The sequence below is a fragment of the Macaca fascicularis genome, chromosome 15 (assembly GCF_037993035.2).
Source record: "Macaca fascicularis isolate 582-1 chromosome 15, T2T-MFA8v1.1".
Lineage (NCBI taxonomy): Eukaryota > Metazoa > Chordata > Mammalia > Primates > Cercopithecidae > Macaca > Macaca fascicularis.
Window position 1 is genome coordinate 64,260,549 of NC_088389.1, and position 16,871 is coordinate 64,277,419.

A 16,871-nucleotide genomic window follows, 5' to 3' on the forward strand; every position below is an offset into this window, starting at 1 on the left:
CGCAAAATTGGCTCACTGAAACCTCCGCCCCCTGGGTTCAAGAGATTCTCCTGTCTCAGCAGGATCCCGAGTAGCTGGGATTATAGGCACCCACCACCATGTCCGGCTATTTTTATTTTTTTATTTTTACTAGAGACGGAGTTTCGCCATGTTGGCCAGGCTGCACTGTGGCTCACAGCTGTAATTCTAGCACTTTGGGAGGCCGAGGCGGGTGGATCACCTGAGATCAGGAGCCCCAGCTTCATCTTAAATCCACGTTTTCCCTTTCTCTTGGAATATCAGTTATACTTGCCTTGTCTCAGATCCTTCTCCCACTGCAAGGCCTTTGCACAAACTATTTCCTCTGCCTAGAATATTCTTCTCCTTTTCTCGATAGTGTTCTCTTCTTCTAGATCTCAGTTCAATCTTCACTTCATTTGGAGGACCTCTCTGATCTGTGTAGGTAACTTTCCTTAACACATGTTCTCATAACAACATGTACTCTCATTTATAGCACAAATCAGTTGTACTTTTTCCTACTCACAATTTTATATTAATTTGTATGATTCTTCCTTGTTTAATGTCTAACTCCTCCGTAGTCCTACTAGTCTATATAAACTTCCAAGAGGGAAAGGGGTTTTTTCCTCACTATTCCTCCCAAGTGACTAGCACAATTGTGGGGGTCTTTTTTGTTTTTGTTTGTTGGTTTGTTTGTTTGAGACAGAGTCTTGCTCTGTCTCCCAGGCTGGAGTGCAGTGATGCGATTTCAGCTCACTGCAACCTCTGCCTCCTGGGTTCAAGCAATTCTCATGCCTCAGAGTCCTGAGTAGCTGGGATTATAGGTGCCCGCCACCACGCCCAGCTAATTTTTATATTTTTAGTAGAGACAGGGTTTTGCCACGTTAGCCACGCTCTTCTCAAACTCCTAACTTCAAGTGATCTGCCCCTGCCCGCCTCAGCCTCCCAAAGTGCTGGGATTACAGATGTGAGCCACCACACCCGGCCCAATAGTTGTTGAAAGAATAAATGAATGAAACCTTTGCACTTTCCTGAAGCTCTCTAAATCATCCCCACCACCTCACTACCAGCTGATAATTTGTAAAGCATCCTACTTTACAAAGAAGTCAGTTATCTCTTCCTTCCCCATCTCATCTTGACTTTCCCCTTCTTACACATTCCTTCCCTTCAAGCTACAAATACTCAAATTTCTTCTTAAGACTACTCTTTTTTTTTTTTTTTTTTTTTTGAGATGGAGTCTTACTTTGTCTGTCACCCAGGTTGGAGTGCAATGGTGTGATCTTGGCTCACTGCAACCTCTGCTTTCTGGGTTCAAGCGATACTCCTGCCTTGGCCTCCCAAATAGCTGGGATTATAGGCATGCATCACAATGCCTGGCTAATTTTTTTTTTTTTTTTTTTTTTTGTATTTTTAGTAGAGACGGGATTTCACCATGTTGGCCAGGCTGGCCTGTAACTCTTGACCTCAAGTGATCCACCCACCTTGGCCTCCCAAAGTGCTGGGAGATTACAGGTGTTAGCCACCACGCCTGGCCTATAAGACTACTCTTAACCCTTCTCTTCGCTACAGAACTTCTGAATGTGTAGCCTACACTTGCTCATTCCCCTTCTTTACTGCCCAAATACTCATCAACTACTATAATACACTGCCTGCCCTCACATTACCCGAATGAAACTGTTCTTGTTTTCAAATCCAATGATCTCTTCATTTTTCCTAATTCTCATCGAGTCTCCTTCACCTCTATCATCTGATCATTCCTTCTTGAAACTCCCTCTACTCTAGGCTACAGACCCTAACACAACATTCTCCATTTTTCTGCAGTTCTGACCACATCTGTCAACTCCTCTTCTGCCCATTCCTATACACTGGAGTTCCTCGGCTGGACCATCAGCCCCTTTTTCTCCTTTCTGACCCTCCATAAGCATTTTAATTCAAGCTAATGTCTTTATTACCAAATACCTGCAACTTCCAAATATTTATCTCTAACAGATTTCTCTACCAACCTACAAACCTACATTTGGGGTACCATTTTCTTTTTTTTTATTTTTGTCTTTTGTTTTTTATCCTTTTTGTGGAGAACGGGGTCTTGCTATATTACCCAGGCAGGTCTCGAACTCCTGGGCTCAAGCTATCCTCCCGCCTCTGCCTCCCTGAGAGCTGGGATTACAGGCATGAGCCACCGCGCCCGGCAAGGGGTACCATTTTCAAGGATCATCTGCAATGAGACTGATACATTCAATTCAATATATCTCACATGCAACTTATCTCACATATCCCATAAACTCAACTGAACCCAACTTTCCTCCCTCTTTGTATTTTCTTCCTCAATTGAGAAGTCTAGGCTGGACACAGGCGCTCATGCCTGTAATCCCAGCACTTTGAGAGGCTGAAGCAGACAGATTGCTTGAGTCCCAGGAGTTCGAGACGAGCCTCAGCCACATGGCAAAACCTTGTCTCTACAAAAATGGTGGGGCACGGTGGCTCATGCCTATAATCCCAGCACTTTGGGAGGCTGAGGCGTGTGGATCACCTGAGGTCAGGAGTTCAAAACCAGCCTGGCCAACATGGCGAAACCCCATCTCTACTAAAAATACAAGAAATTAGCCAAGCATGGTGGGACACACCTGTAGTCCCAGTTATTTGGGAGGCTGAGGCAAAAGAATCGCTTGAACCCGGGAGGCAGAAGTTGCAGTGAGCCAAGATCGCACCACTGCACTACAGCCTGGGCACTACAGCCTGGGCACTACAGCCTGGGGGACAGAGGGAGACCCTGCCCAAAAAAAAAAAAAAACAATTAGCTGAATGTAGTGGCACATACCTGTAGTCCCAGGTACTCAGGAAGCTAAGGTAGGAGAATCACCTGAGCCCTGGAAGTTGAGGCTGCAGTGAGCTGTGATCAAATCACTACACTCCAGTTTGGGAAACAGAGTGAGAATGTCTCAAAAAAAGGTGAGATCCTGTCTCAAAAAAAGAGAGAGAGATCTAGGAAGACTTTCAGCTCCCTGTCTTAGATGAATAGATATCATAAAGCTGGATGAAGAATATTAATACTGTTTTATATTAAAATAAGCACTCATTCTATGTCTTTTATGTCTGGGACAGTGCTAATCACTTTCACAACAATTATGTCAGCAATACTTTGCTATAGGTATTTTCACCATCACTGGTACTATTACCCTAACAAATATATGAATTTTAAAGATGTGGAAATTAAGGGTCAATGAGATGAAGTAACATATGGAAAGGCAGACAACTCATAGTATTGGAGCTGATATATTCACCAAGCCCTGTCTGTCTAAAACCAAAGCTTTTAACATCTAGCTTATATCACAGTGGTTAAAGCACAGCAAGAGTAAAAGCTGTAAAAGAATACGATCAGATAGATTCTGGCCAGGCGCAGTGGCTCATGCCTGTAATCCTAACACTTTGGGAGGCTGAGGCGGGCGGATCACCTGAGCTCAAGAGTTTGAGACCAGCCTGGGCAACATGGCGAAACCCCATCTCTACCAAAAATAAAAAAATTAGCTGGGCATGATGGTGAGTGCCTGTAATCCCAACTACTTGGGAGGCTGAGGCACGAGAATCGCTTGAACCAGGGAGGTGGAGGTTGCAGTGAGCCGAGATCGCGCCACCACACTCCAGCCTGAGCTATAAAGTGAGACTCTGTCTCAAGAAAAAAGATAGATTCTGAAGATTAAGATTACAAAAGGAGAGCACCATTCCAAAGAATGACATGCTCTCTGGTATAATTGTGGGAATGGAGGGCTGAAGTGAAGTAGACATACAGGTTTATATCTATCATTTACCCTCCTTTCTTTGGCAAGGAGATTTCCTCTATCCTTTTGCAGACAAAGTCTCTAAAATTTGCTTCATAACTAATTTGGCTCATGTAAGTAATCTAGCCTTTTGAATCATCTTTGCCCTAACTCTAATTATATAAAAGCAATTATCTTCCCACTGTCCAACTGCCAGCCCCTTCTTGGTTGCTAGGCAGATCTCCCTCCCTGCCCTCTAACCTCTTCTCAACATCATTTACAATGAAACGCTATAGAAATCAATAAAGCAAACAGTTGCAAGAGAAAATTAACAGCCCAACACAGTCCACAGGCCTGTCTTCTACAGCTCTAAAGAAGTACTTACTATGACAAAAGAGAGAACCGAGCAGCAACAGGAAAGCAACACTCTTCTTTCTGGAAACCTATATTCCTAATGACTAAGAATTGCTTCTCCCTATTTATAGGATAAAAGTAGTTCACACAAATACACCTTAGCACAAACTTCCTCTTGTCACATTGTTACCACATATTTTATCACTGCAGGATTCATCAGCACAAAAAAAAAAGACTTCATGATTCTTTTTCCTTAGATTCTACTGGCCTTTCTCACACACCCAGTGGATAATTATTTCTGGACATCACACTTGAGAAAGTACATTTCATTTTTACTAAAGATAACGAAAGAATTATTTTAATATACTTTATAAAGCTGAACACATTTTAACCATATGCTTACATTTTTATTCCATTTCCCAATAATCAAAGAAAAGACTGCAACAAAACAGGAAATGCAAAGCTGCTTATCTAACCTTCCTCATCCAGAGCACTTACACCTTAGTATACGAAAGGAAACAGGAGAAGGAGGATTAAGAAAGGTTGATTAAAGATTACAAAAATACAGTTGGATAAATGGAATAAGATCTAGTATTCGATAGTTCAGTAGGATGATTATAGTTAATGAAAATCTATCATACATTTCCAAATAGCCAGAGAGAATTTCAGTGTTCCCAGTATGAAAGATGCTTGAGGTGACAGATATCCTAATTGCCCTGAATTGATCATTACACATTATATGAATCTAAATATGACATATATCTCCAAAATACGTACATCTATGACATATCAATTAAAAGAAAAAAAAAAACAAAGGGGCCAGGCATGGTAGCTCACACCTGTAATCCCAGCACTTTGGGAAGCAGAGGCAGGAAGAGGCCTTGAGCCCAGGAGTTTGAGAACTGCCTGGACAGCGTAGTGAGATCCCATCTCTACCAAAAAAAAAATTAATAAATAAAATTTTAAATGAAGGAAATAGGGCTTATTTTTGAAGAGCCCTAGAAAAATAAATTTCACAGTTTTTCTGTGGCAGTTCAAATTTCATCAAGAAATTTTAATTTCTATGTAATCTAAATCACTCCTGCTATAATTCAAGTGCCTACAATTTCTCCCCTACATAATCTAATCTACACTGTCATGAGATTAAGAAATACATTAAATAAATAATGGTGTATTCATCTAGCAAGATACTACATAGCAACGAAAATCAATGAACTACCTGCCACACACATCAAGTGGCAGAATCTGACAAACATGTTAATCAAAATAAACTAGCCTGGGGTGGGGAACAGTGGCTCATGTGTGTCACCTCAGAACTTTGGGAGTCCTGGAGAGAAGGAATGCTTGAAGCCAAGAGTTTGATACTAGCGTGGGCAACATAGGGAGACCCATCCCTACAAAAAACTTTCCAAAAATTAGCCAGGTGTGGGGGCACATGCTTGTAGTCCCAACTACTTGGGAGACTGAAACAGGAGGATCTCTTGAGTTGAGGAGTTTGAGGATACAGTGAGCTATGATCACATCACTGCACTCCAGTCCGGTCAACAGAGTGAGACTTCTTTCTTTAAAAAACTATACTTGAGACCAGGCATGGTGGCTCACACCTGTAATCCCAGCACTTTGGGAGGCTGAGGTGGGTGGATCACCTGAGGTCAGGAGTTTGAGACCAGCCTGGCCAACATGGTGAAACCCTGTCTCTACTGAAAATACAAAAATTAGCTGGGCAGGGTGGTGGGTGCCTGTAATCCCAGCTACTCGGGAGGCTGAAGCAGGCGAATCTCTTGAACCTGGGAGATGGAGGGTACAGTAGGCCAAGATTGAGCCACTGCACTCCAGCCTGGGTAAAAGAATGAGACTCCATCTCAAAAAAAAAGGAGCCAGGCACGGTGGTTCATGCCTGTAAACCCAGCACTTTGGGAGGCTGAGGCGGGCAGACCACTTGACCTTACAGGTTCAAGATTAACCTGGGTAAAGTGACAAAACCCTGTCTCTACAAAAACTACAAAAATTAGCCAGGCGTGGTGGCACAAGCATACAGTCCCAGCTACTCAGGAGACTGAGGTGGAAGAATCAGCTGAGCGCAGCAAGATTGAGGCTGCAGTGAGCCCTGATTAGCACCATGGCACTCCAGCCTGAGCAACAGAATGAGACCCTCTCTCAAAAAAAAAAGAAGGTATATATAGAATACTCCCCAAACTTGGCCGGGCGCGGTGGCTCAAGCCTGTAATCCCAGCACTTTGGGAGGCCGAGACGGGCGGATCACAAGGTCAGGAGATCGAGACCATCCTGGCTAACCCGGTGAAACCCCCGTCTCTACTAAAAAATACAAAAAACTAGCCGGGCGAGGTGGCGGGCGCCTGTAGTCCCAGCTACTCGGGAGGCTGAGGCAGGAGAATGGCGTGAACCCGGGAGGCGGAGCTTGCAGTGAGCTGAGATCTGGCCACTGCACTCCAGCCTGGGTGACAGAGCGAGACCCCGTCCCAAAAAAAAAAAAAAAAAAAGAATACTCCCCAAACTCAAAAACTCTTACTTTAAATGCTAAAGATGGTGGCTCATGATTATAATCCCAGCATTTTAGGAGGCTGAGGCAGAAGGATTGCTTGAGCCCAAGAGTTCAAGACCAGCCTGGGCAACATAGCAAGAACCCATCTCTAAAAAAAAAAAAATTTTTTTTTTAATTAGCCAAGCATGGTAGTTCATGCCTATAGTCCCAGGTACTCAGAAGGCTGAAATGAGCATACCACTTGATCCCAGGAGGTCGAGGCTGCAGAGAGCCATGTTTGCACCATTGTACTCCAGCCTGGGCAACAAAGCAAGATCCAGTCTCAAAAAACTAGTAATAGGGCCGGGCGCAGTGGCTCAAGCCTGTAATCCCAGCACTTTGGGAGGCCAAGACGGACGGATCAAGAGGTCAGGAGATCGAGACCATCCTGGCTAACACGGTGAAACCCCGTCTCTACTAAAATACAAAAAAAATTAGCCGGGCGAGGTGGCGGGCGCCTGTACTCCCAGCTACTCGGGAGGCTGAGGCAGGAGAATGGCGTGAACTCGGGAGGCAGGGCTTGCAGTGAGCTGAGATCCGGCCACTGCACTCCAGCCTGGGCAACAGAGCCGGACTCCGTCTCAAAAAAAAAAAAAAAAAAAAAAAAAACTAATAATAAGGCTGGGCATGGTGGCTCACACCTGTAATCCCAACACTTTGGGAGGCCGAGGTGGGCAGATCACTTGAGGTCAGGAGTTAGAGACCAGCCTGGCCAACATGGTGAAACCCCGTCTCTACTAAAAATACAAAAATTAGCCAGGAGTGGAGGTGGATGCCTGTAGTCCCAGCTACTCAGGAGACTGAGGCAGGAGAATCGCTTGAACCTGGGAGGCAGAGGTTGCAAGTGAGCTGAGATTGCACCACTGCACTCCAGCCTGGGCAACAGAACGAGACTCTATCTCAAAAACAAAACAAAACAAAAAAACAGTAATAATAATAATAACAATGTGAAAATAAATGTTAGAACAAGACAGTGCAGTTATTTCCCTACTCAAGGAAGAACTTAATTTATCCTGCTTATTCCCAATCAGACCTAATAATCCTAATGGATTATTTCAGTTTATATAAGAACACTGTATAACAGACATTTTAAAACCTATCTAGATTCCATGGCCTCTTATCTACAATACAGATTTGTGTCATAAACATGCACAGAGAAAGTATTCAACAAATATTTACTAATGATACACAGCCCAAACTTTAAACAAACTCATTAAAGTCTGAAACACACAGCACAGGTAAATAGGATACAAATTAAGCTTATTGGCCTAAAGAGCCCAAATATTAGAAACCGCACTTTTAGAAACTAAATTACAGAATACACTACTTATAAGGAACAGAACAGTTTATAACAATAGCATAGCAGAGGAAATTGCTCCTTTCCCCCATCACTGCCTGGCTCACACAAAGCATAGTCAACTTCCTGAGGCCCTAAGTGAAAGGAACACAGCCACAACTCTGCTCTAAGGGCAGGGACTACTAGAACCATGATTGATGGAAGCCCAGCAAAAAGGAGTTAGCTGAGGCAGATGACAATAACATTCAGCGGCAGGTGGCGGGTGGGGAAGGAGATGAGAAGTATCTGACCAACCTATCCTTATGTCTGCAAACTCTAATATCATTACCATTCCTACTTTCCACAATGGCTGTAAACCGAAATATATTTTTGGACTCTCCCTAGAGTAGAATCAATGCACAATCAACGTGTCTAGTTAGATGGATGATTAATGATAAGCCATGAACTTTTTTTTTGAGATGGCTCTGTCACCCAGGATAGAGTGCAGTGGCATGAACATGGCTCACTACACCCTTACCTCTTGGACTCAAGTCATCCTCCTGCCTCGCCTCCCAAGTAGCTGAGACTACTGGCATGCATCAACACGTACAGCTAATTTTTGAATATTTTTTTTGGTAGGAATGGGGTCTTGTTATGTTGCCCAGGCTGGTCTCAAACTCCTGGACGGAAGTGATTCTCTTGACTCGGCCTCCCAAAGTACTGGAATTACAGGTATGAGCCACCTCACCTGTGCAGTAACGAGTTTTTTAAAGGGCAAATCACAATATAAATCAACTTGGTCCTGTTACCATCACCAGTGACATTGTTTTGTTCTGTTTTAAAAATGCAGTCGGGCACAGTGGCTCACACCTGTTAATCCCAACACTTTGGGAGGCTGAGACAGGCAGATTGCTTGAGCCCAGGAGTTCAAGACCACCCTGGGAAATATAGCAAAACCCTGTCTCTACAAGAAAGCCTGTAGTTCTAGCTACTCAGGGGTCTAAGGTGAGAGCATCACCTGAGCCCAGGGAGGTCAAGGCTGCACCGCCACTGCACTCCAGCCTGGGCAACAGAGCGAGACCGTGTATCAAAAAAAAAAAAAAAAAAAGCAAGTAATACATGTTCATATGGAAAATAAAATACAAATAAGAAAGAAAAGTACATGGAAATCACAGGTCAAACTTACTTACAAGAGCAGAGTCTTTGGTCTTTTCAATAGGCATAGAAAAATATTACCTGTTGATGAAGGATCTGCCCTTAATAGAGGATGTTGATCTGAGACACGGAGGCATCTGGTTCAACTGAGTATAATTATATGCCAAAGAAAACAGCAACGAGCAAATCACACACAAAGTCCAGGTGGAAAGCTAACTGGAGATCTCCAAACATATATCAAAAACTATCTATGCAGTGCGAGGAGAGTAAGGACTGAAAACTACCTATTTGGGTATTATGCTGATCACTGGGTGACAAAATTATCTGCATATCAAACCCCTGCAATATGGCACAATGCAATTTACCCATGTAACAAACCTGCATATGCACCCTTTGAACTTAAAATAAAAAAGTTGGAAAGAGAAAAATTAATAATAAAAAAAAAGGTCAGGTGCAGTGGCTCACACCTGTAATCCTAGCATTTTGGGAGGCCGAGGTGAGCAGATCACTTGAGTGCAGAAGTTCAAGACCAGCCTAGGCAAAATAGGGAAATTCCATCCTACAAAAAGCAGAAAAATTAGTCAGGCATGGTGGCATGCACTTGTAGTCCCAGCTACTCAGGAGGCTGAGATGGGAGGATAGATTGAGCCCAGGAGTTTGAGGATGCAGTGAGCCATGATTGTACTACTGTACTCCAGCCTAGGTGACAGTGCAAGACCCTGTCTCAAAAACAAAAACAAATGTTTAAAACCCATCTACAGGCTGGGCGTGGTGGCTCACACCTGTAATCCCAGCACTTTGGGAGGCTGAGGAGGGCAGATCACAAAGTCAGGAGTTCAACACCAGCCTGGCCAACCTGGTGAAACCCCTTCTCTACTAAAAATACAAAAAAAAAAGAAAAAAAATTAGCCAGGCATGGTGGCAGGTGCCTGTAATCCCACCTACTCAGAAGGCTGAGGCAGGAGAATTGCTTGAACCCAGAATGTGGAGGTTGCAGCGAGTGGAGATGGCGCCACTGCATGCCACCCTGAGCGAAAGTGTGAGACTCCATTTCAAAAAAAAAAAATCTACAAAGATGTTCATTGTAGCACTGTTTGTAATGGTGAAAAGAAAAACATCCTGAATATCATCAATATAAAACTGTTTAAATTATGTATGCTTATATAACAGAATACTCTGCAGCCACTCAAAAGAATGGTATAGACCAGGGTGTCCAACCTTTTGGCTTCCCTGGGCCACATGGGAAGAAGAATAATTATCTTGGGCCATGCATAAAATACACTAACACTGGCCAGGCACGGTGGCTCACGCCTGTAATCTCAGCACTTTGCAAGGCCGAAGCAGGTGGATCATGAGGTCAGGAGACTGAGACCATCCTGGCTAACATGGTGAATCCCCATCTCTACTAAAAATACAAACAATTAGCTGGGCGTGGTGATGGGCGCCTGTAATCCCAGCTACTCAGGAGGCTGAGGCAGGAGAATCGCTTGAACCCAGGAGGCAGGAGGCAGAGGTTGCGGTGAGCTGAGATCACGCCACTGCACTCCAGCCTGGGCAACAGAGCGAGACTGTCTCAAAAAATAAAAATTCAAAAAAAAAAATAATACACTAACACTAATGATAGCTGACAAATCTCATAATGTTTTAAGAAAGTTTACAAATTTGTGTGGGGCCACATTCAAAGCCATCTTGGGCCACATGCAGCCCACGTGCCACAGGTTGGACAAGCTGGGTATAGACTCACGTGATCTGACAGGAAAATACACCATTGAGGTTAAAAAAAAAAAAAAGCTGAAGAATGCTGTACACATTCAACTGCAGAACCTATATACTCATCTGTAATGAAAATTTCCAGAAGGATAGGTAAGAGACAGTAAACGGTAGTTAGCTCTGGGAAGTAAGAATGCAGAATGGGGACAGGAGAACTTTTCCTTCTACTTCACACTCTAAACTGTTTCAACTTCTTATCTGCATATTTATCACCTTATAATAAAAACAAAATGAAAACAATGAATTAAAAAGTTAACAATAGTTGGGTGTGGTGTTATGTTCCTTGTAGTCCCAGTTACTTGTGATGCGGACAAGAGTCACTTGAGCCCAAGAGTTCAAATCCAGCCTAGGCAACATAGTGAGATCCCATCTTTAAAAAAAAAAAATTAAATTATAAAGAGTTAGCAATGGTATTGGCAGGTGGTGGGCCCATGAAAATTTTTCTTTTTTTGTACTTTTCTGCATTTTCTTTATTTTCTATAATTAGCAACGTATTACCATATACATTTTTTTTTTTTGATACAGAGTCCTGCTTTGTCACCCAAAGCATGCAGTGGTGTGATCTCGCCTCACTGTAACCTCTGCCTCCTGGGTTCAAGCAATTCTCACGCCTCAGCCTCCCAAGTAACTAGGATTACAGGTGCGCACCAGCATACCTGGCTAATTTTTGTATTTTTAGTAGAGACAGGGTTTCACCATGTTAGCCAGGCTGTTCTCAAACTCCTGGCCTCAAGTGATCCTCCCATCTCAGCCTTCCAAAGTGCTAGGATTACAGGTAAGAGCCACCACGCCTGGCCTGCATGTATTACTTTTGGGGGGGAAAACCCCATAAATTATCTAACTAAGCACTGTTATAAACACTGGGAATTACAAAGAAATACTATGGAAAGATCTGATTCTAAAAATGCTTTATAATTTGCTCGGAGAAACTTGGTCATGAATACCAAGACAATAAAAGTCAAACAAAACCCTTCATTTAGTTTATTGGAGTTGTTCATGTGGCACTGGTTCCTATGAAAGCCCAAAAAAAGTATCAGTGTTATAAGTAAAGCTGTGCCAAAACATGTTAAAGACTTATATTTCTTTATACTTAAGGAAATATTTAAAGAAAGACTAAGTGAATTATATAAAAGAGTGGTTTCTTAAAAATTCAAGTCTAGGCCAGTTGCAGTGGCCCACGCCTGTAATCCCAGCACTTTGGGAGGCCAAAGTGGGCAGATCACGAGGTCAGGCGTTTGAGGCCAGCCTGGCCAACATGGTGAAACCCCGTCTCTACTAAAAATACAAAAAATTAGCCGGGCATGGTGGCAGGCGCCTGTAATCCCAGCTACCCCAGAAGCTGAGGCAGGAGAATTGCTTGAACTGGGAGGCAGAGGTTGCAGTGAGCTGAGATCATGCCACTGCACTCCAGCCTGGGCAACAGAGCGAGACTCTGTCTCAAAAAATTAAAAAAAAAAAAAAAAAGTTCAAGTCAAATCTCCCACTCAATGGTCAATATCCCCTTTAGAACATTCTTAACACTCATTCAATTTCTGTTTAGTGTCAAAAAATCTAACTAGCCCATTCCATTTGTTATGAACAACCCAACTGTTCTTATGTTAAGCTAAAATCCAATTTCCTGTCATTTTCAACCACTGATCCACACTTGTCCCAGTTCTGTCCTCTGGAATGACAAAAAAAAGATGATATAACTTCTACAAGACAGTTTTTTAAAGTCTTCATGTACTATTATGATCCTCTTCCTCTTAAATCTTCTAGAACTAAATTTCCCATATTCTTCAAATGGTTCAGTTCCTATGTGTTTCATTATTCTAATCATTCCCCTCTTAAGATAATCTAGCTTCTCAATATGCCTCTTAGAAGGAAATACCACAGCTGAACACAAAATTCCAGATCTGATCTGACCAATGCTGTTACTTCCTTTGTCTGGGTCACCATAAGCACCACAATACAAGACCAGTTGCAGGCAGCATATGATTCATTTCCAAATTAGTGGCACTGTTCAGACCACAAGTGCTCTGAGGGTTTAAAGGAAAAAGAGATCACTATGGACTGGGGACCTCAAGAAATTTTCAACAACAAAAAAGTAAACTGTTAGCTGGGAAAGGAAGAATACATTTTAGATAAGCAGAAAATACAGAACGAGTATTTCAGGGGGCACAAGTGCAGAACAGAGCAGAGAGGAATAAACAGAGTTAGTGCTAGAGCAAAGTCTGCATACAGATAGGCAAGAATAGAAGGCCATTTTTTTTAAGGAGGGCTGGCGTCAGAGTATTGAGAGCCTTAAAACCTGCAGGCAATAAGGCATGATTAAAAGGTAAGACAAAAGAACTGACTTCTTGAATGAAATGCTTAGGAATGATTAAATCAATACCAGTTTGCCAATTTCTATATCAAGTTAACTACTTTTTGAACTCTGACTGCATAGGAAGTTTCTAATTGATTCTACTCCAAGATAAATTGAAATTGAGTTATAATAAATATCACTACATAGGCTGCTTTCAGAATATAACATTCCTACTGCCAAAATATAATGCAAGGAATGTCATTTTAGAAAGATGTATTTTGTGCTGGGTGCGGTGGCTTATGCCTCTAATCCCAGCACTTTGGGAGGCCGAGACAGGTGGATCACTTGAGGTCAGGAGTTCAAGACCAGCCTAGCCAACATAGTGAAACCCTGTCTCTACAAAAAATACAAAAATTAGCTGGGCCTGGTGGTTCATGCCTGTAATCCCAGCTGCTCGGGAGGCTGAGCCATGAGAATCGCTTGAACCCAGGAGGCGGAGGTTGCAGTGAGCCGAGATCGCGCCCCCGCACTCCAGCCTGGGTGACAGAGTGAGACTCTGTCTCAAAAAAAGAAAAAGAAATGAAAAGAAAGATGTATTTCAATTCATTTCTGTAAGTTTTCCCAGAATGAATACCTTGCCATTCATTATGAATATCTGCATATAAGGTACCTGTTTGTTTCAGTAATTAAAATCTTCTGGATCTCTATTCAAAAAGACAATGACCTGCTCATCTCTGTTTATCCAGATTCAAAATAGAAGAAACTCCACTAATGTAACATTAAAAAGGAAAGAAGTTAGCTAAACAGCAGAATTTCTACACAATGAAACCTGTCTGCTATTAAAACAAATGAAAACACCAGTAGTAATTTAAATTCAGTCAAATAGGAATTTCTGATTTACAAGTGCTCCCGCCTAAAGGGTCTTTCATAAGGACCAGCTCTGTAATACAGCACGGCAGTAGAGAATTAAACTGTCAAAGAGACACAGCAAAGCCCAACCTCTCCCAAATCCTGCTACTCAGCAGCAGAGATCTAAAGGAATAAATACATTCCCAGCTGCTGAGAGAAATGTCTTACTAAAAGCAAAGCAAAATTCTCATTAATGAAAAATCAACCATGAAAAACTGTATGTCTCATAATCCCCGGAAATGGCCAAATCCATTTTGGGTTAATGCAGATTTAACAGAACAGTGGAAGAGAACAGAGCAAAGCAGTTCCATTTGCCAGCAGCTGGGGGAAACACCGTTACTGGAGAAATCACAAACAACAACAATGCTTCTAATCTGTAGAGCCAAAAGAAATATGAACTCCATCCAGTAAAAGGTACCAGGAAAAGGCTCTAGTGAAGGCTCTAGTTGATAAATGCTCTCATTTACAATCAAGACACATCAGATATGATAGGCTGTAACTTGAATTTCCCGAGATCAAATTAAATGGCTAATCCAAACCCTGTGTTTTTCTGATCAGATAATCTCTCTGAAGTCACAGTACTTGCATTCATTCAAAACCAGCATTAAGCTTCTACTACGTCAGACACTAGGAATACAAAAACTAATAAGAAACAGTCTCAGGCCGGGCGCGGTGGCTCAAGCCTGTAATCCCAGCACTTTGGGAGGCCGAGACGGGCGGATCACGAGGTCAGGAGATCGAGACCATCCTGGCTAACACGGTGAAACCCCGTCTCTACTAAAAAATACAAAAAACTAGCCGGGCGAGGTGGCGGGCGCCTGTAGTCCCAGCTACTCGGGAGGCTGAGGCAGGAGAATGGTCTAAACCCGGGAGGCGGAGCTTGCAGTGAGCTGAGATCCGGCCACTGCACCCCAGCCTGGGCGACAGAGCAAGACTCTGTCTCAAAAAAAAAAAAAAAAAAAAAAAAGAAACAGTTTCTACCCACATGGAGCTTAGTTTGCATACCATGCCTCATCTTAAACCCCAAAGCTCTTGCTTTAAGATATCTTCTTAGATGGGTCAAGTGTCCTCAGGGGAAAAGCAATAATGGCCCTTCACCTTGAGTTACTGTGAGGCAAGCTAAAATAAAAATAAAAATAAATCATACCTCTTATCCTCAAAAGCAGTCACCACATCCTCCCAAGTGGAACAGAATAATCATCTTAGCCTATACTACAGGTTAGTGTTCAGGGAAGTGGCAAGGCACAAGACAAGCAATAGAAGGGATGTGACAGCTGTACCACTAACGCATTCAAAGTGTGATAAAAAGAACCTGCTACTAAGCATACTGTAGTGTTACGGTGCAAGGAGGAGGAGGAAAAGAATGAGAGGCGGCCCACCATTCACAGGCACCAACCATCCGCGGTCTCCTAACTCGTCCACTCTCACTAGAGAACCTCAGTCACTGTTTAATAGGATCTGAGCCTGCCGGCCAACAACGTTGTCACATGGCTACCAGAATGGGGAAATAATCTTCCCTTGCAGGAACGTGGGGGAAAACAAGAAAGAGTGGAAAGAACTCAAGCGTTTATAAGTGATTGTCAACATAATCGTCCCCCAAAGCACGGACGGGATGTAAAGTTTGGGAGAGACAGTCACCGGACGCCCACTGGAAGGGTGCGGGGACCTCTACGCCGACACCCCGCCTCCCGCCCCAGTCAGCGCACTCACCGCGCACGCAGAGCAGTGACATGGCCGAGGCGCCGGCAAGCCTCTACCGCGCCCCAGCCGCGCCGCGGCGCCGGGCCGCTCCCTCTTTCCGCTCAGCAGGTGCCGCGACTGCTCCCGTTACCGGCCCTCCGGGTCTGGCGGCTCCTCATGGTCCCGGTCGCAGGTAGCGTCCCGCCGCTGCCTCGGACCCGCCCCAAATCTCACCGTCTGAGCGACCTCTGGGTAGCGGTGAGTACCGACTGGCAGGCTGGGGACTGGGCGCGGCACCGCGACGCCATCGCTGGGAGGTAGGAGCGGCCGGGACTCCCTCCCGTCATTCCACCCGGGATCCGCGCGAGCGCCTAGGCAGAGCCAATCCGTGGCGCCCCGCCCCCCAGCCAATTAACTCACGCCCAGTCCACCGACCCCGCCCCCACCCCGCGAGCACGTAGGAGGCGGGGTTCCCTTCCTCTTTTTGAGATCCTGAAGTCAGCTGCGCCCACTAATCAGGCTTACAGTAGGGAGCAAGGGGCTGACCCTCACCTGTGTGAGGCGGGAATGGAAGCCCCCTGTTCCTCCTGCATGGGCGGGGCTTCCACCCAAGAACAGATTCTTTTCATTGAAGGATTTCCACTGGACTTTCTTACGGTCTAGCCCTCATAGCTGACAGGCTGTAATTTTAAGTTAATGAGGTCGCACTGCACCGCAAAGTAAGTTTTAATTAGCAACTAGGACAAAAGACAAAACTGAGTGGGTGTGAAGTATGTCTAGAGACCTGTTCTTATCTAGACCGTTTTTCATGCTCATCATTGTATGTCCAATGTCTGGAATAGTGCCTAATGTATGGTAACCAGTCCGTAAATATTTACTGAATGAAGTGTCTCACGTGACCGTGTGAAGAGACCACCAAACAGGCTTTGTGTGAGCAACATGGCTGTTTATCATGGGGACATGATGGCTTAGCTTGGGCTCAGAAGCCTGACATGAAGGATGGTTACCACGGAGGGATTCTGAGTGGAGATACCTCTGATCTTTGACAAATCTTCTATCGGTGCTTGGTACCAACATGAGCTAACTTCATGGCTCAAACCAACAGACAATTTGCTAAGGTCTGGGAGCACCCCCTCCAGAGAATCC

The 16,871-nt window shown here is 43.9% G+C and overlaps 1 protein-coding gene across 13 annotated transcripts in view; it reads right to left on the reverse strand.

Annotated features, from left to right (window-relative positions):
• UNC13B (unc-13 homolog B) overlaps positions 1-16,102 on the reverse strand; it is a 235,883-nt gene extending 219,781 nt beyond the window's left edge. For all 13 annotated transcript variants that reach the window (XM_074017186.1, XM_074017187.1, XM_005581386.5 and 10 more), the window contains exon 1: positions 15,756-16,102. Coding sequence is in view for 9 of the 13 variants with exons in the window: in XM_005581386.5 (XP_005581443.3) it covers positions 15,756-15,777 (22 nt within the window). In the remaining 4 variants the exon portion in view is untranslated. The remainder of the gene's footprint in view (positions 1-15,755) is intronic.
• Between the last annotated feature and the right edge of the window lie 769 nt (positions 16,103-16,871).